Source organism: Rhinatrema bivittatum, chromosome 8 (genome assembly GCF_901001135.1).
Source record: "Rhinatrema bivittatum chromosome 8, aRhiBiv1.1, whole genome shotgun sequence".
Classification (NCBI taxonomy): Eukaryota; Metazoa; Chordata; class Amphibia; order Gymnophiona; family Rhinatrematidae; genus Rhinatrema; species Rhinatrema bivittatum.
In genome coordinates this window covers 151788265-151815886 of record NC_042622.1, presented here as the reverse complement: position 1 = coordinate 151815886, position 27622 = coordinate 151788265, and the positions used below count along the sequence as shown (strand labels likewise).

General features: G+C 45.0%; 1 protein-coding gene across 5 annotated transcripts in view; it reads right to left on the bottom strand.

Moving 5' to 3' along the window:
* The window catches only part of PC (pyruvate carboxylase), a 582027-nt gene that overhangs the window by 75883 nt on the left and 478522 nt on the right, over positions 1-27622 (bottom strand). For all 5 annotated transcript variants that reach the window (XM_029611112.1, XM_029611108.1, XM_029611109.1 and 2 more), the window contains 5 exons: positions 25265-25486; positions 13234-13390; positions 12671-12911; positions 11974-12223; positions 1936-2180 (listed from right to left, as the gene is read on the bottom strand). In XM_029611112.1, coding sequence (XP_029466972.1) covers positions 1936-2180; positions 11974-12223; positions 12671-12911; positions 13234-13390; positions 25265-25486 — 1115 coding nt within the window. The remainder of the gene's footprint in view (positions 1-1935; positions 2181-11973; positions 12224-12670; positions 12912-13233; positions 13391-25264; positions 25487-27622) is intronic.

Here is a 27622-nt window from a genome sequence, read left to right as displayed (position 1 = left end):
TGCGGAGAACAGAACGACATCCAGGCAGAGTAGTCTTGGTGGTGCCCGTGGTTTAAGGATCTGGTTCATCTCTCCATAGACGGACCCCTCAGGTTGGCTCACCTCTAAGGCTTACTCCGACAAGGATCCATCTTCTTGGATCAGGTAGATCACTTTTGTCTGAAGGCTTGGCTTTTGAGAAGAGACACTTAAGTTTGAAAGGGTACTCTGAGCCAGTTACTACTACTTTACTTTAGGCAAGGAGACCTTCTACCTCACAGGCTTATGGCAGGATGTGGAGACTGTTCAAGTCCTGATGTTTGGAGGAGGGTCTGGATTTGGTGCGGGTGGATATTCCTGACACCTTGGCCTTTTTACAACAGGGCTTGAAAAAGGGGCTGGCCTACAATTTGCTTTGGGTACAAGTGGCGGCTTTAGAATGTCTTTGAGAGAGGAGGCAAGGGAAGACACTGGTTTCTCATCCTGATGTCATATGATTTCTCAAGGTGTCAAGCACTTGCGACAGTCAGTGCATAGGTTGTGTCCTTCACAGAACTTTAACTTAGTACTGCAGGCTCTCTGTGTTCTCCTTTGAGCCTTTGTGGAAAGCATCATTGAAAGACCTCATTTTGAAGGTGGTCTTTCTGGTGGCGATTTGTTTGGCCAGGCAAATTTCGGAGTTTCGGGCTTTGTCCTGCAGAGAGCCATTCTTACAAATTAAGGAGGATGGAGTGTCTTTGCGTACGCTGCCCTCATTTTTGCCAAAAGTCATTTTTTCATTCCACCTCAACCAGACTGTAGCGCTTCTAGCGTTTCCAAATTGGTGTTCGGAGAGAGTGCATGGAAGGGAGCTTCACTTATTGGATGTTTGTTGGACTCTGTTGCAGGATCTTAAAGTCACTGTTTTCGACGATTGGATCAAATATTTATCTTGTTCTGGGCCACAAAGAAAGGAGCTAGGGTGTCTAATGCCACAATTGCTTGTTGGTTAACAGAGACTATTTTTTCAGCCTCTCTCTGTTAAGGTCAGATGATCCCAGAGGCGTTGTTGGTGCTCTTTGCTACAGTGCAAGCAGCCTCCTGGATGGAGTGCCAGTTGGTGCCATCACAGGAGATCTGTAGGGCGGCGATATGGTCTTCTCTTCATACTTTCATCAGACATTACCAGTTAGATGTTTGGGCACCAGAAGAGGCAGGTTTTGGTGAGAGTGTTCTTCAAGAAGGGCTTTCGGGTTCCTGTCCAGTATAGGGAAACTTGGGTACATCCTGCTTGTCTGGATTGATCCGAGGTATGAACAGGAAAGGAAAATTGGTTCTTACCTGAAAATGTTTGTTCCTGAAATACCACAGATCAGTCCAGAAGCCCGTCCCCCTTGATTCCAAAAGACTGAAATGTTTGCGATAAGTATTTAAATGTAGAACGTACTTTGTGTGTATACTTGGCACCTTTAGAACTGAAAGGTTTTTGGTTCCTTTGTTGGATGTGAGGGTTCCAGTTTAGGGGCTCCAACCCTGGGTTCTATGTTCATCCTAGGAAGGGAAGGGTGTGGCTGTGCATTGGCTTGGGTACAGGTCAATAGTGAGGGACTACAAATGGCCCTCTCGGTTATGTAGCATTGCCTGAAAAGTTTTTATTCTCTGCTTCCATCTGCTGGTAGGGATGCAAAACCCACGTGACTGGACAGATCTGTGATTTTTTGGGATGAAAATTAGGAGGTAAGAACCAAATTTTCCTCTCTTGTGTTCTTCCCATCTCCACTTCCAACCCATTTGCCCCATTCAAAACACCTCCCCCAACCCCAGACCAGCACTTTCCCCTACAGCTTACCTTTCTTATCATGCCCAACAATCCTTTTGTCCTCTATAAATGTGGCCAATGTACTTTAGAACTTAATGTGTTAGCCCCATAGCTATGACGCTCATACACGGATCAGAAAGAGAAGTTAAGATTTGCACCTTGATCAGGTCTCCCAGCAGTTTGTTGGCTTCAGCATAAGCCTTCTTAACCTCCTTAAACTTATTGCCCAGTCCCATGCTGTGGGCCTGAAAGTGGAGGTTGGTGTATTGGCCTCCAGGGATCTCATTCTCGTAGACATCTGCGTTGCCTGACTTCATGGTGGCTGTGCAGTCGAAGGCTGCATACAGCCCTCGAGCCACCTCCCAGTATTCACTGTAGTCAAACACATTCTCCAGCTGGATACCTGAAACCAGAGTAAGAGACAGGCATTTGGTTTCCATCATTGCTACTCCAGTGGAACCAAGATGTGGACTTGAATTTGGGGAAAAGGTAAAGCTTAGGCCCAAGCTAAGTTGTTTATTCCTGCATGCTGCTGAACAGTGAGCTATGATAAAATTCACCTTGTGTGCATGAAAGATATGAGACATTTTGATTGCTCTTTTTTGGTTCTCTAGCAATCCTGGAGGCAGTCATCATAGCAAGACAATCACAGGTTACCTCACATGCACACACAGCCTGTTCGATTGCTCTTCAAAAACTATGTCGTCACACCCTACAAATAGGCAGGTGTGATGTCATCTTGTACTCTCTTGCAAAGATGTCTGCTCCTGAGAGCATCAGATGAATTACTGAAATGTTTTAACGCTAATTACTCAATGGTAAAATACTGAGTTAATAAGTGTAAAGTGTATTATCAAAATATTTCTCAGCACATACCTTTCCTGTTTTTGAAAAGGGAGGGGGGGGGGGTCACACATGACATCACAAGTAAGATGCTGCCTAATTAGTAATAAGCTATATGGACAGTGTATCCAAAATGTCCAGCACACACAGAGAAAGCTATGGATCAGAAGCATAAATGCACAGTCAAGATATAATAGCAACATTTTTAATAAATCAGAAAGCAATAACACAACAGCTGCTATTTCGGGTCCTTAAGAGCTGCAACATACAGTACTTGTCTTTTTAGAGAGAAACCCTCTGTTCAGCGTGGATCAGTATTAATATGTGCAGATGGAAGGCTAAAATCTGTTATCCAGAAAATGCTGCCCTCCATAGCCCCCCCCTCCCCCACCCCAACCTCCAAAAAATGCTCCAAAGATTTTGAAGATGATGATACAGCAAATCTCATTTAGATTTCCCTTTCTTTTTTGGATTTCTGTTTCATTCCTAAGGAGATGTAATGATAGGCCGGTAGCGGGTTGGCCCTGTTACCGGCCGACTCACCCCAGGATGCAGCAACGTTCTTCAGCGGCAGGGAAGCTACCATGATGCCTCCTACTCTTGCTCATGTACCAGCCTTAGATGTGCATGTAATGCTCAGTACCCTAGCTAAAGGCATGTTGCTACCTCCCTGTGTCTTGTTGTCCTGTTGTGCCTCCCTGCCTTTCCCTATCTCTCTGTTGCCTTGCCCTGGACTTCTGTATTTGTCCTGACTTTCCTGTTTGTCTTGTCCTGATTCCTGGTTCTGACCTCTGTTACAGATTCTGCTTCTCTTGCCTGCCCTGCCTGGTACTAATTTCTGCTATGGACACTGACTACTTTGGATCTCCACTTGCTCCGACCTTGGCCGGGACCCAGATACTGATTCCTGCTGCCTGCCCCTACTCTGGCCTGGACCCATACACCTTGCTTGCTTGCTGCCAGCCCTGACCCTTGGCTCATATCCTGACTTTGTTTGATCGCTCCTTACGAGTCTTTTGCCTACGCCCTGCCAACCCCTGGGGAACGGGACTAATATAGGTGAAGCTCCAGCTCCAGTCCCAATAAGAACTGTCCACCAGCTATCAGTGTGGGCCTAGCGGGTTCGCCTTGACAGCCGAAACATGGTCCATGTTGGGTAACTGTTGAATGCTTCGTTCGGAGCTAAGTACTTTTTTGCTTTTTAATGCGGTTTGAAGTGAAAAGGAAGAAACATGAGAAAATAGTTAATTTGTTTAATAAAGATAAATGTTTTCAGTAAAATGAATAAGTGAGGTATAGGATGTTTATTAAAAATGTATTTATGAGGGGACGGTAGATGATTACAACTGCAGTGCCGGTGAGGCTGATACTGTCTGAGGCCCATTGCGGGTGAGAGAAAGCGGGATTACAAATTAGGCACTTTCGCCCTGATACCATCTTTCCTCAAAATAGTAATTGGTTTCGTATAATGATTTTTAGTGTTTAATAATATTTGAAACATAAAATGTTGCCCATGCCATAGACCAACTTCCTTCTCTCCACCCCCTGCAATCATTAAAAAAAAAAAAAAAGTATCCTGGTAGTAGGATTTCTCTTTTCTCCATCCCTGCTTGCCAAAAAAAGGGCAGTGCCAGCTGAGGATCCTCCCCCTTCCATTCCTCCTGTCCTTTCAAGCAAGGGGAAGGATAAATGGAAGGGGTTGGGATGCAGCAGGCGAGACTTTTTTTTGTTGTTGTTAATATTTTAAGAGTGAGGAGAGAAGAGGTCATGTTGCCGGGGGAACATTATTTTACATTTAGAGAGTTGGGAGGGAAGGTGTTATTGCAGCCCCTAAATTTCTCTGGCCAAGCTGGCACTGAAAATCAGCACTAGTCACCTTTCTTCCCCAAATCTAACCTCATACCCAGCCCCCACTAAGAATTTGGTCAGCTAAATTGAGACAATTAGCACAGCCAGTTTTCAAGGTTTTGACCTAATCACTCAAGTTCTTAGCTAGCTGGCTAAATCCCTTTATAAAACTGACCCTATTCTGTTCAGCTTCTATTACTGCCGGAGATTGAGCATGCAGGAGCCTCCTGGTAGTAGTCTATGATAGGTCCAAATTTTTCCAATCCACTACAAAACCCCCTCCAGCTGACAGGCTGTGCAGATATATTTCAAATGTTGAACTTAACATGAAGATAATATCTGGCGTTGTGAGGAGGCAAAGTACTGTGGGAGCTCAACAAAGAGCAACCAAGTCCTTTAGTGCTCAAACACCATTTTTTAAACTAATAATTCATCCCATTGTCAGTCATTCTGCCTCCTGTGTGCACATAATTTTATTTCTATACTGCCTTTTTCCCCCCACAAGGGGACTCAAAATGGCTTACATCATTCATCATATGACAATACAATGCATTCAATATCGGAAAATTACAGGCATCTGCTGCGTTACATTGGCCTTTTTCTGCATTCAGGCAGCAAAAGTGCTAAATCACTTAACTGTGAGTTGACTTTGCAGAGCAGAGCTGGAAGGGAATCTAGGTTTATGGGCAATGAACAGAACAGTTTTGTCCTGGTGCTTATTGTATTGAAAGAGATCTGCAAACATTAGTATGCTTAAGAGTGTGTGTGTGTGTGTGTTTTGCCAGAGTTTTGTGGAGGGTGAGGGGGGTACCCTTAGTACTAGAATAGAAAGGGATGCAGCAGGCAAAAGCACTGGTAGAGCTGCGTACATTTTGTGGGGGGTGCTTTAGTATTGAAATAGCAGCAGTTGTAGCAGGGCAGAAATGAGGCACACTGGCAGAGCTGTGTGTGTTTTGTGGAGGGTACTCAATACTGGCATAGCAGGGGATGCTGAAGGGCAGCAGTGATGTGTGTTTCAGAGATCCATAGCAGGCTGAGCTCTGCAGATCAGGAAACAAATGGAGATGAAAGATCTGCTGCATTAAGCCCAAATCACAGATGTCTAAAGGCACTTCTTAGTCTGTCCTTATTAAATTTTTTTTTTTTTTTTTAAAGAAAACGCGAGAGTTGTTGAATTGCACTGCTTGCTGGTCCATCTACAACACGTGTGGTTTGATTTTCAGCTTTTACCCTTTCACAAAGCCATATTCTGTATCCCCTTTGCTCTGAACCCATGGCTATTAGTCCCCCACACCCCCAAACACCACAACCTAAATCCCTCATATCTGTGCTAAAAGTTTTTTTTTTTTAAATCTTAGTGTCTGTTCATCATTTGTGTCTAGATCACAAAAAATAAAAATAAAAAGAAAGCAAAACAAAATGGCTGATAGTTTATAGGAGCCTGGAAAGCATGTCTAACGTTATCTGGCTAACTTAGCCAGATAGAAACAAATTATCTAAGTTAGCCAGATAACAGGTCTGCTCCAGAAAGCTCCTGGAACACCTCTTTTTTATCCAACTAGATTTTAGCTGGCTAAAGCATGCTTGCTTACTGTAAATGGTGGTTTTTGTAGATAGCAGGATGAATTAGCTATTACTCGTGGATGACGTCATCCGGCGGCACCGAACAGACTTATCTCTCCAAACTGTAGAGGTTTGAGCTCTACTGTGCAATGCATGTGGGCAATCCATGTGGGCATTGCCCTGTGAGCCTTCTCAGTCACCGACAGAGCTGAAGTTAGCAGTGTAATTGACTCTTCAGATAGGTGGGTGGGAATTGCATGGCTAATTCATCCTGCTATGTACGGAAAACACAATTTATGGTAAGCAAACTTGCTTTGTCTGTCGATAAGCAGGCTGAATTAGCCTTTGCATGTGGGGAGTCCCAAGTTGAGGGCTGCAGCGGAGCGATTACTGAGTAAGCAACCCGGACTCCACTGTGGAGAGTGGACTATAGCAAAAACAGATTTAAAAAAACCTGCTTGTCCAAATCTACTGTCAGTCTTTGAAATGTTATCAAGACAGCAATGGAACATGAATTTGTCGACTGAAGACATCGTTGCAGCTTTGCAGATATCTGTGATGGGTATTTTTCTGAGATGAGCAACAGAGGAATCAATAGCTGGTATTTAGGAGCTTTGATTGAGTCTGTAAGTTGAAGTACTGCTAGATCATAGCAGTGATGGTTGCAATGAGCTAACCAATTGGATAAAGTTCATTTGGTGACTGCTATTCCAAGGTGGCTGGGGTTGTATGAGATGAAAAGTTGGTTAGCTTGATGAGGCTGTATGTCTTTTGTAATATGGCAAGGCCCATTTTCAGTACAGAGAATGGAGGGCTTTTTCTCCCTTATGTGCATGGAGATGGATTCATATGGAAAGCGCAGACTATTTTGGTAGAAATTGTGGGTGTGTTCTAAGAACTACCGTTGTGATAGAACTGCAGATACAGAGGGTAGTGGATGAGAGCCTGAATTTCAATAACTTGTCTTGCAAAAGTGATTGCAATGAGAAAAAGCACTTTCCAAGTCATGTACTTTAAAGAGCAGATTCCAATGGTTCGAAAGGAGGCTTTATCAATTGAGAGAGGACCCCATTGAGATCCCACGGAACAGGAGGCTTCTGTATGCCAGAGTACTTTGATAAAATGAAACAGGTGGATGTGTAGAGATTGGTTTGTTGTCCAACAAGGTGTGGTAAGCCACAATGACGCTAAGATGTACTCTTGCTAAAGCAGTGGCAAGGCCTGAATTAGAGGTGAAGCATATATTGTAAAAGCTGCAGAGGCTCACATATAAAAGGGTAGGAATCATGTTGGCATCAGACAGAAAATCTTTTCCATTTGAAGATACAGTATTTCTGGCTGAAGTCTTTCCAGAGGAAACCAATGGGGTCCATTTTCAGCTGCTGTCTGACTAATTTTAAGACAGCCATGTGGCTCGACCAGTGTTAGCCATTAGGTTAGCTGGCTAACTCTTAATATCATAGTTAGCAGGTTAACTTAACTGGCTAACTTTGCTCCCCCCACGGAATGTGCCCATCTTATCTGGCTAAATTCTAGCTGGGTAACTAGTTACCCAGCTAGAATTTAGTTGGGTAAGGGCTAAATATAGCTGGGTAAGCCATTTAGATGGATAACTATTACGTTATCCATCTAAATGGCTTTTGAATATGGACCTCAATATGTTTTCAATCTCTGATGGTTAATGAAAATTGACCATCACTGAGTGCTGAACATCCAATGAGGCTGAGGGCTGAAAGACTGGGATGAAAGAGCATCCCATCACCTTGAGTTAAAAGAGCAGGGTCTGACCCCTGAGGTATGGGAGGACTGCTGGAAAGCTTGATGAGATATGCATACCAAATATTTTTGGGCCAAGTCAATGCTATGAAGACCAGGTGGGCACAATCCTGAAGAACTTTCTGTGAAGTTCTGGCAATGAGTGGTATCAGTGGAAAAGTGTGTATGAAGCTTTGGCCCCAATAGAGATGGAAAGCATCTTGTGCTAGTCTGTGACTACTTGGTAGAATGGAACAAAATTATTTTGTTTTGTGTTTTGCTATGATGCAAACAGGTCCACTGTTGTAGACCCTAGAAGTTGAACAGTTTGTTTGCTTTTGATTGTTGCAGAGACCACTCATGAGGTTGAAACATTCTACTGAGATGATCCACTAGAGTTTTGGAGTCACCCAGAAACGTTGCCAGTAGGGTCATTTGATATCTTTCTGTCCAGTTCCATATTTTCAGCGTTTCCCAGCAGAGAAGCCACCTCCCTCCTTGTTGACATAAAGCATGGCGCTTTGACTGTCCATTTGAATTAGTTCAAGGTCATAGCAGGAGAAGAGTGTTCAATGTCTGGGCTAAGGTTGAGGCAAGTGTCAGGCAAGGCATGGTCAATGTCTGTGCTAAGGCAGGCAAGACGTGGTTAGGATTCAGTCCAAGGTCAGTAGGGAGAGCAGAGGAGTCAAGGTACAGGAGGCACAGGAAGTCGGGTAGGATCTAGGTTGCAGCAAGGTAGGAGGGCCGGAGCACGACAAGGAGGAAGATGCAGGAACTGGGCAGGAACAAGAAGTATCTCAAATTGCAGGCAAATGTATGGAAGAGGACCTGTTGCTAAGGCATCGTAAAGTTGGAACGCTGTGTCCCAGCCTGCTGATGTCATCAGGGAGCTCCATGGGCTGTTTCCCACCAAGGACCCTTCAACCTAAGGGGTCACTGAGAAATGTCAGTGATGCCGGCATACCAGAGCCCAGCTGGTGGTAAGATGGGCTGACCATGGGATGGGCACCGCTAATGGTGCATTATTACGCACTGCTACTACTGCAAGGCATTTCATAAAGGCTCTGGGGGCAGAGGAGTGGCCAAATGGAAGGTGGATTAGAATGAGAGTATAGGTGTCCTTGAGATTCAGGGCACACATCCATTTGCCATGTTGAATAAATGGGAAAATTGTGTTGAGGAAGTTCATTTTGAATTTTTCCTAGAGGATATTCTTGTTGAGAAGCTGCAGGTGCAGAATCAGTTGTAATCTTCCTGACTTCTTGGGGATGAGGAAGTATCTGGAGTAGAAACCCTGCTCGTGTTGCAATGCAGGGAGGATCCTCACTGCCTGGTGCTGGAAAAAAGATTGCACCTCCAGATGTATCTATGAGAGATGAGAAGAATCTAGATGAGGCAATAAGTGTGGAAGGAACGGTATTTAGGGGAAACGCAACCAGTATCCATTTTGCACAATGCTGAGGACCCAAGAGTCATAGTAATATAGAAACATAGTAAAGATGGCAGGAAAAAAACCAAATGGTCCATCCAGTAAGTTTCTTATGGTAGGAACTGCCACTCCATGCAGGTTACCCCATGTTTCTGTTAAGAGTAGTAACTGCCATTCTGTCCAAGTTATCCCCAAGCCTTATGTTAAATGTAGCAATATTTACAAAATTACTGTTAGCAACAATGTCTATGGGGTGAATAGCCTTCTTAAAAAATTCAGACAATGCTGCTTGAACGTGCTTTGAATGTGGGAGCAGAGAGGAGGCTGGAAACTACAGGCCGGTTAGCCTCACCCTCAGTGGTGGGAAAAGTAATGGAGACACTGCTGAAGGAAATAATAGTGAATTATCTACAGCCCATAATAGTGACTGGTTACAGCCTCGAATTCAAGCAACATAGGTGGAGGTAAGGGTGCAAGGAGGAAAAGAGGTTCTTGATGATCAGCGAAATCTGTTGCATTGCCTGGTTGGACTGACTCTCTGGAGATGTTGGAGGAGGTTTTTCCAAGTCCCCATTTTGGGAAAACCCCCGTTTATTAGGTGGGTGAATAGCTGCCAACAAGATGTCAGATACGGACTGACAAAGATTCCCTGAAACTGTTTCTGGTGACATCCACCTGTCTTTTGGAGAAAGCTCCTCCTCAAAAGACTATATTGAGAGATCTGACTAGATTCATCGGCCCTCTTGTGGAGAAGAGGATGCAGAGCTTACTGAGTAAGGCCTCAAAGGTTAAGACCAAGGCTGGTTAGACAAAATGTCCAGGATGAGATCCAATTCTCTGAAATGGCAAGGTGGGGTCAAAGAGGCCTCCCTTCTCTTTTTGTGTTTTGGAGCCTGGCAGCCCAATTGTAAGTTTGATGCCTGGGAATGGCTTGAGGAGATAGGTGGAGACTGTTTTCTTCTTGGAGACAAAGGCTGCAACACAGTAATCTTCTCCTGTGCAGGGCACTTCTGGGCCTTTGCAGGCTTTGTCACGTAAGAGGGCTGTGCCACCGCATCACATTGCTGCACAGTATTGGTGCTGCTGTGGATTGGAGCGACACGGCTCACTGTGCATTGCCATTTCTGCTCTGTGCATCGACACGATGTGGCTGTCCTTTGCCTGCTGCACATCATAGGCATGACTCAATGATTCCGTGCCCTCAATGTGCTGGGGTGCGTCGTGCGTCCATATGACTACACCCCATGAGCTGGCGTCGGTCGAGACTATTGGCACAGTTCGGCCCTCTCGTAAGGTCTTGATTTGGGGTATTTGGTGCCTTAGCAACCTGATTCTCTGAGGCTTCACTCACCTTAGTATGGGAGACTACCTTTTGGTGGCTCAATTCCTTATCTTTTTGTCTTGATGCCTCTGAGGTTGGCTCCATGGATGCCGTCCTCCTGAGCGGGTCCTTGTGGCACTTTTTCAGGCCTGGTGAGGAATGAATAGAATGCCTCAGAGATGGAGCATAACTCCCTGAAGCAGAGGAGCTTCTGTCTTTTTCTCTTAATGCAGCAATCTTCGCAGCCCTCTGGCGCTGAGTTCTGGGCGACCTGCTCCCACAGTCACGGCATGAAGTCTGTTTGTGGTCTGGGCCCAGGCTTTGACAATCAATGACGGACATAATGTGTCCATTCTGGCAGTACATAAACCCTGCTTTCTTTGACTTTTTTTTAGCACTGAAAAGTGCTGTTTGGGAATTTCTTGTGTGAAAAGAAAAACCTGAGGAGATGGAGAGGAGCTTCAACACGTCTGTGTAAGGCGCGGAAAATATAAGACTGAGGAGCAACATGGAGCATTTTCACAAGGGAACTGCTGCACAGGCGCAGCAGATCAAGGCTCTGAATTCTTGGAGAGCACGCTCCACGTGGTGTGCCAGATGACGACACTCAGACAGCATGGCTAATTTTGCCTGCTTATCAATGGAAAGTGATTTATTCAGCTACAATTTAGCCAGATAAGTGGCCAATAATCAAAAACATGCCACTTAGCTTGATAACTTGTGAACCAGCTGGCTAAATTGTTTTGAATATTGACCTTATTGGAACTACAAGTCCATAGGTGTTATGGAGGGGATTAAACCTGTGCTCGATTACTTTAAACCATCTGGTTGTCTAATCAAAAGCAGAAGATTAAATCAAAGGACACCCTGGAAGCTTCTAGTAGCCTCTCAAATGCCCCAAATCTGCCTGGAAGCTGAAAGAAATAGGAACTGCCTAGGAAAAATGTGGAAAAAAATAGCAAAACCAGTAATAGTTTTTTTTATGTTTCTTCTCAGGCAATTGATTTTTCAAGATGGCCATCAAATGCACAACAACAAATCTCTGGTCATTATGACTGACAATTACTTGGATCATTAGGGATTTCTTCCATTTCTAGATATATAGAGGCCAGGAATGGTAATGAATCAAAACACATTCAGGAAATCTTCCCAACCAGTCTAAAAGTTTTTGTCCCTGCCCAGTTTATAAATTAATACCCTCCAGGGTACATCTTGTTATACTACAATGTAATCTCACAGAAAGTGGTCTTTTATCCTCCTACTCAAATTTAGGCCAGGCAACACTTATACATAATAAGATGCACCACCCAAAAATGATACAAAACTTTAGGATGGTGCCTTATACCAATTCAATGTCAGCCAGAAAATTGTAGAAAGAAGGAGCATTCATGAGATCATGGATGGGGCAGTTGCCCAGTGCTGAGATGGGTATCCTACCTGTATCTTGGTTTGTGCCCATGCAGCATGCCACCATGGCTCCCATGCTAGGCTGGGAGGTCATTCCTGACATGGAGTCCACAGCAACATCTACTATGTCTGCCCCGGCCGTAGCACATGCCAGCATGGAGGCCACACCAGCCCCAGCTGTGTCGTGTGTGTGGATATGGATGGGTATGTCAGGGAAGCGGTCACGAAGGGAACGGACAAGCATATCCGAGGCTTTGGGCTTCAGCAGACCTGCCATATCCTATAAATGGGGTGGAAAGAGCAAAAAACAATAGGAAGCTATGTAAAGGAGGGGTACAAGAGAGCTGAATCCATCAAAACAAAAACTGTAATAACAGCAGAAGACTGGCATCGGACCACTGCAATTGTTAAATCTCAAAGATCCACTGCAGCTGTGAATTGAGTCTTAAAAAGGCCCCATTCAAAGAAATCTTTCTTTCACTTTAAAACTAAGCACTAACTGAATTCAATGCAGATTTTTTTTTTAAACAGGCAGCTTCCTTCTGCTCTTTTTTGACCTTCTAGTGCAGGGATGGCAAACTCCGGTCCTTGAGTGAACAGGCCAGGTTTTCAGGATATCTATAATGAATATGCATGAGAAAGATTTGCATGCACTGCCTCCATTGTTTGCTAATCTGGTAAGGCACTGAGTGACTATGGAAGACAAGTGATGAAAGATTTATTCTACCTTGATGCACAGGATGTGTGTGCCAGCCTTTACCAGCTCCTCTGCCAGATGGATATAGTAATCCAGGGTGTATTTGGTGCGAGTGGGGTCAGCCACATCTCCGGTGTAGGAGATGGCAGCCTCCACAACTCCTCCAGCTTGCCCAGCCGCCTCCATCCCCAGGATCATGTTGGGCAGGTAGTTTAGGGAATCAAATACCCGGAATATGTCCATGCCATTCTCCTTGGCGACCTCGCAGAACCTTTAATGAGGCAGAAAGCAACTTGCATGTGAAACCCATATTTCCACTGGCTCACTCCCATTGAATTCACTCTGTGGTGGGGTAGTGTGTGTGATGCTGTACCTCTTCTGTGGTGGAACAGAATGAGCGTGTGTGAGTGTGTGTGTGGCTTTCATTGCTACTGCCTATACTGTACCTGCTTCCAGATTGATTACTGTACTGTTTCTCTGGTTCCTGTAACTAATAGTTTAGTCATCTGGTATTGCCTGTGAACAATGAGGCTTTCTAATTCATTCAACAAATAAATGCCCCAGTGAACCAGAAGTGTGCTCCAGGCACTCACTTGAAGACAGCATTATCGGGATAGTTGGTGTACCCCACAGCATTAGCTCCTCGTAACAACATCTGGAAAGGTATGTTGGGGATTAGCTCTCTCAGCTCTTGTAGGCGTCGCCATGGACACTCATACAGAAAACGCATTGCAACATCAAAGGTGGCTCCTGGAAAAAATGGCAATCACAGGTTAAACAACAAGGAAACAGGCCATTGCCAAGCCATTTACATGATAAGAAAGCCCAAGATACTGCCAAGTTAATTATACGGAGAGGGTAATTTTCAACAGCAGCTTAAGACTACAAGTGAATATTTAAAGGGAATTTCTTTACAGATTTTCCTTTTAAAAATTTACTGACCAGTTGCTGCTGCAGGGAGACTTTTCCTCACATACTTTGGGGCTGATGCTATACAGTGCGCTCAGCTGAGCGCACTGTATAACCAGTCAGACACTGGTTGAATAGGCGCTAATGAATCCCCTAATTCAATAAGGGGATTAGCGCCTATTCAACTTGTGTCCAACATGGAGTGAGTCTAATCACATGCAAATGCATGTGATTAAGGCTATTAGCATTCACTCCAGATGCCAAAAAAAAAAAAAAAAGAAAAGAAAATGTGCGTCTAGGACATCTAGGACATCTAGCGCTCAGCAATTAACGCCTGCCTGGAGCAGGCGTTAATTGCTGAGCGCTCCTTAAACCAGTACAGAAAAGAGGAAAAAACTGCTTTTCTGTACTGCCTCCTACTTAATATCGTTGCAATATTAAGTAGGAGGAAAAACAAAATTAAATAAAGTTAAAAAAACAAAACAAGACACTGGCAGTCGGGTGCAGGAAACAGATGCTTGAATGACAAGCGTCCGTTTCCTGAACCCCCTGGCTGTGCGGCGTTTAGGAAAAACAGACGCTGATAAACTCTGCGTCGGTTTCCCTAACCGGCGGACTGCCGACACCGATTGGGTTCGCGTTAGCAAGGAGGCGCTAGGGGCGAGCAAGTAACCCTAGTACCTCCTTCCTATGTTTCTATGTATGTTTCTATGTTCCTAACGTAACCCCCTAATTTAAATATTGCCTGGGGCGCATTTAGAAAGCGGGTGCTGACTGTTCAGCACCCGCTTTCTATGCAAATTTATTGCATCGGCCCCTTTATAAGTGCAAAGTATGCAGGGAAAAGCAGGAGGAAGAGGGAATGTTGAGGGAAGAACTACTTGCAGGGATTTCAAAATGAAATCCCTGCAAGTAGTTCTGCCCTCAACATTGCCCCTTTTGTCCACTGACAGCTCAGGAAAATTTTCACTTGTTTACCCACAGAAATCCCTTTGAAAATTGCCCAAGAGACATATATATATATTTTTTTTTAGCCAGACAGTTAACTCTTCCCAGCTCAACTGGAATTAAGACTGGGATCTGGCACCAGGAGCCTTCATTTAAGAACATAAGAACATGCCATACTGGGTCAGACCAAGGGTCCATCAAGCCCAGCATCCTGTTTCCAACAGTGGCCAATCCAGGCCATAAGAACCTGGCAATTACCCAAAAACTAAGTCTATTCCATGTTACCATTGTTAATGGCAGTGACTATTCTCTAAGTGAACTTAATAGCAGGTAATGGACTTCTCCTCCAACTCTCGGGAGATTTTTCTCTTGCTTTATTCCCGCACACACATCATACTTAGTCTGTTCACTGCACCACTACCAGAGCTCTTTCTGGATCCATGAAATCATGGAAAATGACTACAGCTACTAAGAGGTAACTTTAAGCAATGACCACAATTCCCTCCTCACCCTGCCTTCACAGTATCCCATGTAGCAGCTGCAGTCGACCTGATTTAGGGATCGAATTGGGGACCTATCACATGGCAGTGCACAGTACTGCCATTGAGCTGGTCAAGAGACATATAGATTAATCATTCACATGTCTTGCAAATCTTTATGTAAGAAAAGTGAACAAAAGTAAGAAACCGACCTGGTTCTTAAAGGAGGTGACTGAAAAAAATAAAGGCAAAAAGAACAGCATTCAAATACAAAGGACTCCTAAAAGGGGAACAGAGGGAAGAATATCCGGTGAAGCTGAAGGAGATGAGGAAAAAAAATCAGGAAAGCAAAATGTCATGTGGAAAAAAGGATTGACAAAGAGGTAAAGCAAGGTGACAAAACATTTTTCAGATATATCAGAGAAAGGAGGACGGCCTGAGATGGTATAGTAAAATTGAAAGGAGACCAGAACAAGGTGGGGTGAAAGATGAAGAAACAGTAGAAATATTAAACAAATACGTCAGTTTGGTGTTCATTAGTTTCTAGTTTATTAGGTTTAATATACCGTCATATCGGGTGTTCCATCACAACAGTTTACAATATGAAAGAAATGAAATACAATAAATCATTAATAAAACAAATTACTAACAGTTATGTAACTATAAAATTATAAATAATTAAGAACTAGTACAAAACTTAAACACAAAAAGGATACAGTGTAAAATAGAGAACAATAAGAAAAATAAAAGCAATAAAAGAGATTAAAACTTCGTTGGATTCTGCATACGCACAGCCGAATAGCCATGTTTTAAGTTCAGACCCTGGCGGAAGACCATGGCTGATTGACAAAAACATGGATAAGAATGGGGTAGACAATCCCATTTACAGAAGAGAATGTATGGGAAGAACTAGGAAAGCAAAGTGGACAAGACCGATATAATTGCGATGGAGAAGGTACAGAGAAGGGCTACCAAAATGATAAGGGGAATGGAACAGCTCCCCTATGAGGAAAGACTAAAGAGGTTAGGACTTTTCAGCTTGGAGAAGAGACGACTGAGGTGGGATATGATAGAGGTGTTTAAAATCATGAGAGGTCTAGAACGGGTAGATGTGAATCGGTTATTTACTCTTTCGGATAGTAGAAAGACTAGGGGGCACTCCATGAAGTTAGCATGTGGCACATTTAAAACTAATCGGAGAAAGTTCTTTTTTACTCAACGCACAATTAGACTCTGGAATTTGTTGCCAGAGGATGTGGTTAGTGCAGTTAGTATAGCTGTGTTTAAAAAAGGATTGGATAAGTTCTTGGAGGGGAAGTCCATTACCTGCTATTAAGTTCACTTAGAGAGTAGACGCTGCCATTAGCAATGGTAACATGGAATAGACTTAGTTTTTGGGTACTTGCCAGGTTCTTATGGCCTGGATTGGCCACTGTTGGAAACAGGATGCTGGGCTTGATGGACCCTTGGTCTGACCAAGTATGGCATTTTCTTATGTTCTTAAGGCCAAGGTGCCAGATGAGAGACATCCCAGGATACTAAGAGAGCTCAGAGATGAGCTGGCAGGTCCGCTGAATGACCCGTTTAATAGATCCCTGGAAAGGGGAGTGGTGCTGCAAGATTAGAGAACAGTGATTGTAGTCCCTCTTCACGGATGTGGTAGCAGAGAGAAGGCTGGAAAGTACAGGCCGGTTAGCCTCACCTCGGTGGTTGTGTTTAACCTAATTAGAGGTCATTTGGTTTCTGATTTGTGTTATCCTTCTGTTCAAGCAATACAATGGTAAGCACTGTTAAAGGGTTAAATCTAATAGACAAGAAAATAAGTCATAAAATACAAAAAACGCTTGTAGACTAGGTAGAAAGCTTAACGGTTAACTGTAAAATGCTGAAATTAGTATAAACTGCTGTAAGGAACTGACATTTACTTCTGAGACCAGATGTGATTTTAGCCAGTAAACATCACCGCATTAGACAGGATATTTGCGGTTAAGCTAAACTAAGAGTTCTAGTGAGAAGCGCTAGCGGGTATGCCATGTACTCTTGTCTCAAACACGTGAGGGGCAAATTCCAGCATGACCCATGGTACCGAGCAAGCCATAGATGGAGGATGTCATAGGCAAGTGACCATTTCTGCACTTGCAGGGTGGGAAAGAGTCCCCACGCCTCTGACATCCCCTCATGGGTTTTATTCCACTTGGGGAACAGGGCTGATCTCTAGTCCGGTGGTTGTGCAGGCACTTCGCATCTCTGACTCCTAGCCTAGCGTGTCATTTGTGCTACCGAGAACTACGTGACTTGTATGCTTGGTGATGTGCCATTATTCACCTGAATCCTATAACATCTGTGTAAGTCTTGTCAATTCTCAGCTTGTCAGCGCTTGTCACATTCTGGCAATTCTTCTTTTTATACAAAGCTCATAATTGTTACTGCTAATAAGCTATGTTTGGTTGGTACGCTTAGTCTGATCCTCTCTCTACACAGACAAGAATGGGAGGGCACCTCCCAGGGTAGTAAATCACAGCAGTGGGAAAACTAATGGAGACTTTGCTAAAGGTCAGAATGGTGAGCTATCTAAAATCCAGTGGGTTGCTGGACCAGAGGCAACTTGGTTTCAAGCAGAGCAAGATCCTGTCAAACAAATCAGATTTTTTGACTGGGTGACAAGAGAATTAGATCAAGGAAGAGCACTCAATTTGATTTACTTGAATTTCAGCAAAGTCTTTGATATGGTCCCACATAGGAGGCTTGTGCAATGGTAAATGGAACCTACTCTGAAGACAGAACAGAGTTAAGTAGAGTGCCTTAGGGATGGGTTTTGGGACCAATTCTGTTCAATATGTTTGAGTGTCACTGGAGGGCTTGGTGGGAAACATTTATCTTTTTGTTGATGATACTATGATCTGCAACCGAGTGGACACATCTGACGCAGTGGCGAGAATGAAGAGTGATTTAAGAAAGTTTGAAGAGTGGTCAAAGATTTGGCAGCCGGGATTCAATGCCAAGAAGTGCAGAGTCACGCATCTGGGCTGTGGTAATCCAAAAGAACTGTATGTGATGGGGGGGTGAAGGGCTGTTGTGCATGGAATAAGAGAGAGATCTTGGGGTGATAATGTCTAGCGATCTGAAGATGGTGAAGCAATGTGACAAGGAGATAGCGAGAGCCAGAAGAATGCTGGGCTGCATTGAGAGAGGAATAACCAGGAGTACTGTGTTCAGTTCTGGAGACCGTATCTCAAAAGGGACAGAGACAGGATGGAAGCGATCCAGAGAAAGGTGACTAAAATGATGTAGGGTCTGACTTGGAAGACCTATGAGGAGAGACTGAAGGATGTAATTATGTATACCCTGGAAGAGAGAAGTTGCGGGGAAATATATGATACAGACTTTCAGATACCTGGAAGATATTGATACACACAAACCTTTCATGTTGGAAAGGAAACTGACCAACTAGGGGGTCACGATATGAATTTCTAGAGGGGATGATTCAAACCAACAGGAAATATTTCTTCACAAAGAGGATGGTTGTTGCCTGGAATGCCCTCCTCGAAGAAATGGTGAAGACGAGATCAGTAATGGATTTCAAGAGGGAATGGGATAATCATTGCAGATTCCTAAAGCTAGATAATGGAAATGAAGAAATGGGACAACCTATGTTAATTTTGGGAGTACCATTTCTGCATGGGGGTAACCTGCATAGAGCAGCAGTTACTACCATAAGAAACTTGCTGGGCAGATCAGATGGATCTCTTGGTCTTTATCTGCCGTCAATTACTATGTTACTATGATCGTTTACTACGACCAGTAACAGATAAATCCAAATACCAGGGAACTCTCCAAATTTTAAAGCCATTTCTCTAGGTTTTTGGGAGAGCATCCAGCTTCTCCTGGTGCTAGAAATAGCCTTCCTCCCTCAGTTTATCTGTCTCTTTCCTCCATCTGTGCTGAGAAGTTGGACTGGCACTAGGACAGAGTCCGAGGCAGGAGGAACTCTGCTGCTAATTCTCTGCCTCCGACCTCTGAATGGGTTCATCAGAATGAATCAATCAGCAGTGAGTGGTAGGAAGTACTGCATTCTTCTCCAGTCCTACATGGATCCTGGTAAAGAAGAGGGCAAGAGGAAGTGTGCAGGTGTGAGTGAGAGATTAAGGGGTGGGGAGCAGGGACAGAAAAACTGTATTAGACAGAGAGGTGAGTATGTGCATGCGTGGGGTTCAGTGAGAGGAGAGAGCAAGAATGAACGTGAGGAGTTAGGAGAGAGCAGAGTGAATGCTGGGAGGGGTGGTGAGAAGAGAGTGAGAGTGAGAGCGCACGTGATAAGTGGTGACAAGTATAGGAAGAGAGAGGAAAAGCAAGGAGAGTGAGATGGAACAACAAGAGAAGAGAGTAAGAGCTGGTGGGGGGAGAGAGGGAAATACGAGAGAGAGTGTGGGGGAAGAGAGAGGAGCGAACAAGATGTGGAAAGGAGAAAGCAGAGTTGTTTACCTGTAGCAGGTGTTCTCCTAAGACAGCAGGATGTTAGTCCTCACACATGGGTGACATCATCAGACTTGACTGGTTGAGATGGAACTCAGTCACCAACTTGGGCAGAAACTTGGGGCATGTGCGGAGAAAGTATCTGTCATAAAGGAAAAGAACTTTGTGTATGGAGGGTAAGTCACCAATGCCTGAAGTTCACTGACCCTGCAAACTGAGATGACTGCCACCAAAAAGATGACCTTCCAGGTCAGACACTTCAGGTCGCAGGAGCTCAGCAGCTCGAAAGGAGCCTTAACCAGCTGAACCAACACCACTTTGAGGTCCCAAGACATAGTGGGAGGCTTCAACTGAATCAGGCCTCGCATGAAGTAACCCACAAAAGGTTGCGCAGAGATGGGCGAACCATCCATACCCCGGTGGTAAGCTCCGATCGCACTCAAAAGCACCCTAACGTAGTTGGTTTTTAAACCAGCAGCCGAGAGGTAGAGGAGATAATCAAGCAGCAAGAGTGTGGAGCAAGAGAAAGGATCCAGACCACGCTGCCCAAACTACACCAAAAATCTCTTCCACTTAAGCCCATAAGACTTCCTAGTGGAAGGCTTTCTGGAAGTCACCAGGACCGGAGAGACCTCATCTGAGAGATCAAGGGGCCGAAGATTCAGCCTCTCAGCATCCAGGCTATGAGAGACAGTGCCCAGAGGTTGGGATGTCGTAACCTGCCCTGATCCTGAGTGATGAGATCCTGGGATCTCCCCAGGCTGATCAGTTCCCAGAGGGAGAGATCCTGCAGGAGAAGGAACCAGACCTGCCTTGGCCAATGCTGGTCTATGAGGATCATGGTCCCCTGGTCCTGGTGAAGCTTCAAGAGAGTCTTCATTACCAGAGGAATCGGAGGATATGCATACAGAACGCCCGGGCTCCAGCTGCGGGCAAAGGTGTCCGACGCTGGGATGCCATTTGTTTGATACAGGGAGCATAACTGAGCCACCTTGCTGTTGCATGGGGAGGCGAACAGATCCATGTCTGGAATTACCCAGAGACGAAAGATCCGATCTGCCACCACCTGGCTCAGGGACCACTCGTGGGGCTGGAAAGCTTGATTCAACTGGTCCGCTATTACGTTGTTCATTCCGACCAGGGACATGGCCCGGAGTACCATGCCTTGGGACAAGGCCCAAGATCAGATCTGAACTGCTTTCTGGTACAGGAGGAACGATCTTGTGCCTCTCTGCTTGTTGATGTACCACATTGCGAACTGGTTTTCAGTCTGGATCAGGACTACTTTTCCAGCCAGCCGATGCCTGAAAGCCCACAGAGCATACTTGACCGCCCGGAGCTCCAGGACATTGATTTGGCATTGCACTTCCTGGGTGGACCACAGGCCTTGGATGTGGAATCCTTCCACATGGGCTCCCCACTCCAGAGTGGAGGCATCTGTGGTGAGGACTACTTGAACAGGGGGAAAATTGAAATGACACCCCTCGTGTCAGATCGGAGAGGGTCCCCCACCAAGACAAAGAGTCCTGGAGAGATGGTGTAACCTGGATGTGAACCCGGAGGCTCTAAGTAGCCTGACATCACTGAGACCTCAGTGTCCACTGGGGTCTGTGCAAATGAAAGGGGGCAAAGGGAGTAACATTGATGATAGCGGCCATGTGCCCCAACCACCTCAACATTTGTTTCACAGAGACCCGCTGGCTCCGCTACACCACCCTCGCAAGGGACGCCAAGGTCAGCGCCCTGCTGTGGGGCAGAAAGGCCTTCACCTGCAATGTTCCAGCAAGGCTCCAATAAAGTACAGCTGAGTTGGATGCAGCTGAGACTTCTGAGTAGTTGATAATGAATCCCAATGAATCCAGCACCTGGATAGTTAAGCGCAGGGAATGTGACCCCGCCCCACCTGGGTAGTGCTTTTGACCAGCCAATCGACCAGGTAGGGGAAAACCTGCACTCCCAACCTGCAATGGTGTGCCCCCACCACAGCCAGACATTTGGTGAAGACCCGTGGTGGGGAGGCCAGACTGAACGTCAACACCCTGTATTGAAAGTGGTGTTCGCCCACCAAAAACCGGAGATACTCCGAAGATCTCGATGTGGTTATGTGTCTTAAGTTGAGGGAGCATAGCCAGTCCCCTTTTTTGCAAGAGGGGAATCAGGGTGCCCAGAGAGACCATCTTGAACCTTTCTCTTTTTAGAAATCTGTTCAAGGCCCAAAGATCCAGGATGGTATGGAGCCCCCCAGTTTTCTTTCGAATCAGAAAATACCGGGAGTAGAAAGCCTGTCCCCACTGCTCTGGTGGGACAGGCTCGACCACCCTGGCCATTACTAGGGCAGAAAGCTCTGCCAAGAGGATCTCCCGACATGCTGATGGCCCCCCAAAAGGGGTTTGGAGGAGAATCAGGTGGAACCGCCAACAGATTCAGCCTGTATCTCCGCCGTACAACGGACAGCCCCCACTGGTCTGAGGTGATCTGAGGCAACCGATCTGCAAAGAATCAAAGAGTGAGTGTGTGTGTGTGAGAGTGTGAGAGAGTGAGTGTGAGAGAGTGAGTGTGAGAGAGTGAGTGTGAGAGTGTGTGTTCCAATGCACAGGGATGGGCGAATGGCTTTTGCTCCCTCCTCTCCAGTCAGGTAAGGGTGCCGGACTGTGCCTTGGGGGCTCCCTGCTGCCTGGAATGGCCCCAGGAGCTCGCCCTTTGCGGGTGGAGCGAGATGCAGGTGGGTAATACTTCAGCTGGTGAAAGAAGGAATGTGCAGTCCTTGGCATGCCGACCTCTTGGCCAAAGACGGGTCAGAGGTACTGGCGGAAAGATGCTAGAGGATATCGTGGTGGTCTTGCAACAGCACTGCATCCCTTATCTTATCAAAGAGATTTTCGCCACTACATGGCAAGTCAGCAAGCCTCTCCTGCACCTTCAACCGGAGGTCTGAGGCCCGGGGCCAAGCCATCCTGTGGGTGCCAATCCTGGCAGCCACAACCCTCGCCGCCATCTTAAACACATCGTATGTGGCACGCACCTCATGCTTCCCGCATTAAAGGCCCTGCTGCGCGACCACCAATAAAGCCTCCTGCTGGTGCTGGGGCAGATGGTCAGCCACCTCCTGAACCTGTTTCCAAAGGAGACAATTCAGGTGATCAGCATGGTGTCCTGAAAGACTTTCTTACCCAGTGCATCCAGCGCCCTATGTTCCCTCCCCGAGGGAGCAGAGGTATGGGTCCAGGAGTGTATGGTCTTCTTAGGCATGGACTCAAACACCACTGACTGGTGGGGGAGATGATGTTTTTCAAAGGCAGTGACATGCTAGACCAGGTACACACCACCTGCCTTCCTTTTTATAGGTGGCACCGTGAGGGGTGTTCCCAAATTCTGAGTAGCAGCTCTTTGAAGATTTCATGGACTGGGACAACCACAATCTCCTTTGGAGCTTCCAGAAATTGGAGGACCTCCAGCATCTTGTGCTTAGCATCCTCCTCCGTCATGAGCTGGAACTGAATAACTTCCGCATGACTTGCTCAAAACCAGTGAAAGTCAAGCCTTCGAGCAGGGACCTCCGTCACTCCTCTGGGGGAGATGGGTCCGAGGGAAGGCCCTTGGAATCCTCAAAGGAGGAATCGGAGGTATCATCCCCCCAGGGGTCGTAAGTGACATTGAGTATACCCAGAGCTCCATTTTTGGCTCCCTTCAGTGAGAACAGAGGCCCAGACCCTGCGGGCACCAACGGAGGTCGATGGACACGCTGGCAAACCTGGCAGAGCCGGCTGAGGTGCAGGAGGGCGCAGCTGATCTCGTAGGACCTTCCTAATCTGAAGAGCCATGAAAAAGGTCGGCACTGGGCTGAGGATACAACAGTGCCCCATGGGGCATTGACAGTCCCTGGGGCACCGGAGCTAACTGAGTGGGAAGGATGCCAAGGCCATGGCCACAAGTGCTGGCGGAGGCACCAGCTCGATGCCCCACTGAGCTTCATCCACCAACTGCTCCTGATGCTCCAGCTCCTCCTCGAAGGTTGCAGACGCCAGGATCAGCTAAGCGGAAGGAAGCATGGCGTGATCCCTCTTTGGAGCCTAGAGGGACGTCGGCATCCAACACCAGAATCAGTGGGGACCGCCTGGGAGCCATGGCATCGATGGAGCATATAACCTCCTTGCCTTGGGGATGCTTTGGGGCATTGACGGCAACTGATTTTGATGTTTCCTTAATTTCCTACAGTGCTCAGCCCAGTCTTTCCCCGACACTGAGGTGGACAACGAAGATCCAGATGCCTTGGACCTCGAGGAGACCAAAGAAGCCCGATCCCCAGCCCCCCACTCCTTGGGTGTTACCAGTGTAGGGCTGAAAGGTGAGGGATTGTTACCCATCGGTTCTCCACGATCCTTTGATATCAAGGACACTGACACTGATGTAGTAGGCTTGGACCGCTGGGGAGTTATCCATTTTGTCAAGGCAGGCATGCCAGCTCTTGGGAGTCATCTGATCATATAGATGGCACCCTTGGACATCATGGGATGCTCCCAGGCAAAAGGATGCACACCTCATGTAAACCTGTAATGGACATAGTCCAAGGGCATTGGGGCACTGAAGAAAACTCAACACAATACGGAAAACAAGGTCAGCAAACGGTCGATGGCCAGCGGGCCTGAAGGACACCACTAACGGGAATCGACCGCACAAAAGGAACTTACCGTGCCGCTAGACTGACTGAAGGTAGGGGGAACTGTAGAGGGATCTGGCACAGGAAAAAGTCAAAAAAGAAGCTGAAAACTGGAAGTTTTCCAAAGAAGAAGAGCACAAGCTCTGACCACAAGAGGACAGCTCAGCAGAATAAAAGCAACTGAAGAGGGACCCCGCATGAATGTGCATTAGGGCATGCTGAGTATGCCAGTCAAAGTTCTAGAAACTTTGACAGAAGTTTTCCGTGCCAGGCTCCATCTAATGATGTTACCCATGTGAGGATTACCATCCTGCTTGTCCTTGGAGAAACCAATGGTATACTATACAAAGGGTCAATAATTAATCCCTCTTCTATCCAGTTGCTAAACTATACACAAGAAGAAGACACTTGTAATTTTATAATTTTATTTGCAATATACACATATACCTGTCTAACATTAAAATTCTCTCCAACTCATACATCCATCACATACACACCACGTAAAATCCCATATCCCAATAACCTCAATTTCAAATAATTTACACTTTGAGAACGTTTTTTTGATATGCAATTAAAAAACATATACGCATGTATTTAACAATTACAACATGGTAAGTATCAATACAACTAGTTGGACCAATATTAACACTTTACTGATACACTGTGTCCATGACATACTGCAATGTTACAAGGAGAGTTGGATTGACATTGATATTTTATGGATACATTGTACTCTTGATTTATTGTATTGATACTTAACATGTTGTAATTGTTAAATACATGCGTATATGTTTTTTAATTGCATATCAAAAAAACGTTCTCAAAGTGTAAATTATTTGAAATTGAGGTTATTGGGATATGGGATTTTACGTGGTGTGTATGTGATGGATGTATGAGTTAGAGAGAATTTTTAATGTTAGACAGGTATATGTGTATATTGCAAATAAAATTATAAAATTACAAGTGTCTTCTTCTTATGTCCTAGGAGAAAAGCATTTACCATACATTAACACCTATCACAGCTTAGTAAATGATACCTTTAGAATGTAAGCCCTCTGGGAAGGGACCTTCTGTACCTGAATGTAATCTAATTTTAAGTGACTGGCCAGTTGCAAAAGGCAGAATATAAAATAATTACTAATACCCATTTTTACTTACCTCCCCAGTTCTCTATGCTGAAAAGGTTGCCGAAGTTCTGAGACACAAAGGGAGCAATCTTCTTCAGGTCATGGGTGCGCACGCGAGTTGCCAGTAAGGACTGGTGGGCATCTCTGAATGTGGTGTCCATCAGCAGCAGACCGCTGTGTTTTCGGATGGCCTTGGCAAAGCTTTCGGGACCTTCCCTAAGAAGAATGTCACGAAATCCGGCAGGGGGCTCTCCTGTGGGCATTGAAATGAAACAGAAGAGGTCACTGGGTTGCTTTGTGTGGGCACACAAGGTGAAGCATGCAAGGAGGAAAAAAACAGGAAGGTAACAGATTCATTGCATGTGGAAAAGATTTAGGTTATCCAAACTTTACCTTGTTCTAACATACACAAAACAGGGAATTTAAAATAAAAGAAAAAGGAAAATGTAGCTCAGGTCTGAGACTGGAGGAACAAGTGGGACTCCACTGCAATGTGTGAAGTTGGTGCTGAGAGAAATAAAGAAGATCCCAATGTGGTGACTAGAAGCAACTAGCAGGTTTAAGACCTAAGTATTTCAGATACCGTGACAGGTTAACACTGGAGACTGTGTAGTAGCTTATAGGTCAATGCAGAAATGCGTTAGAACTCGTTTACACCACCATGCAGAAGCAAGTAACACTAAGAACTACTGAAAGAATTGTAGAAAATAGAGAAGAAAAGGAAAAGGAAAATGGAGAAGAGAGATTCTTGTGACTGTCTTCTGACAAATTTGCTTACTTCTGAAGTTTAATTTACTAGGTATTGCAGATTAGTGGTAGGAAGTAATAAGAAAACAAGCTAATGATTAATGTATATTTTAGGTAAGAAAGAGGAAATGCGAAAAAAGTATGATTGGTAGGAACTAGGGAATTGCGGTAAAATTATTATTCATGATTATTCGTGATTAGGCTTATATGGTAAAAGTGATAGGTTGAACATGATGATTATGCCTATTATGGAGATTAACTGGCTTTGCATAAAATAGAGTATATATAAATGACACGTTCCTCTTTTGACCAAAACTGCTTCTGATTTTTATCTGCGAGATTCTCATTGTACACAATTATTTAATAAAAAGATGAATTTCTAACTGCTGTAATCTTGGGTGTTGGCTATCATAGAAACATAGAAATGACGGCAGAAGAAGACCAAACGGCCCATCCAGTCTGCCCAGCAAGCTTCACACATTTTTTTTTCTCATACTTATCTGTTTCTCTTAGCTCTTTGGTTCTATTTCCCTTCCACCCCCACCATTAATGTAGAGAGCAGTGATGGAGCTGCATCCAAGTGAAATATCAAGCTTGATTAGTTAGGGGTAGTAACCGCCGCAATAAGCAAGCTACACCCATGCTTATTTGTTTTACCCAGACTGTTATTCAGCCCTTATTGGTTGTTTTTCTTCTCCCCTGCCGTTGAAGCAGGGAGCTATGCTGGATATGCGTGAAGTATCAGTTTTTCTTCTCCCCTGCCGTTGAAGCAGAGAGCTATGCTGGATATGCATCAATTTTTCAGTCTAATGGAAGAGTAAAAATGAACCATGGAGATCTATTAAATAGATTTTCCACACCAAGATGGGTGATGGGAAGAATGAGAAGTTGGCCAAGATTTTCCCAGCTACCTTGGCTGTAAACAACTGAGGAGACAGACTCAACAAAAGTTGAGCTTTTACCACTCCATGCTCCTTTGACCAGCCATAATGATTTACATGAACTGGACTTACCAAAATGACATTTTGGTTACCTCATTCAAAACCCTTTCATAAGAGCATAACACATGCCATGCTGGATCTGACCAAGGTCTATCGAGCCCAGCATCCTGTCTCTGACAGTGGCCAGTCCAGATCACAAGTACTCTGGCATATCCCAAAAAGTAGATCTATATCATATTACTCACTCCTAGGGATAGGAATAGCAGTTTTTAGTCTACCTGGCTAAAAGTGTTTTATGAACTTTTCCTCCAGAAACTTGTCCAAACCTTTATTAAATTCCACTAGGCCAGTTGCCTTAACCATGTCTTCTGACAAGATTCCACAGCTTGATTGTGCACTGAATAAAAATAGTACTTTCTGAGATTTGTTTTAAATCTGCTGGCTGGAGTATCTCCTTTGTTTAGTATTTGAAAACGGTAAATAACTGCCTTTTTATTTACCCATTCCACCAAACTCATGATTTTATAAACTTCTATCAAGTCCCTCTAAGTCATCTCCTTTCCAGGCTGCAGAGCCTTGGCCTGCATAAGCCTCTCATTGTAGGGGGAGCCATCCATTAGCTTTATATTTTGTGTTCCCATTCTCTGCAGCTTTTCTAGTTCTGTTCTCTTTTTTGAGATGGGGGTGATCAGAACTGCAGT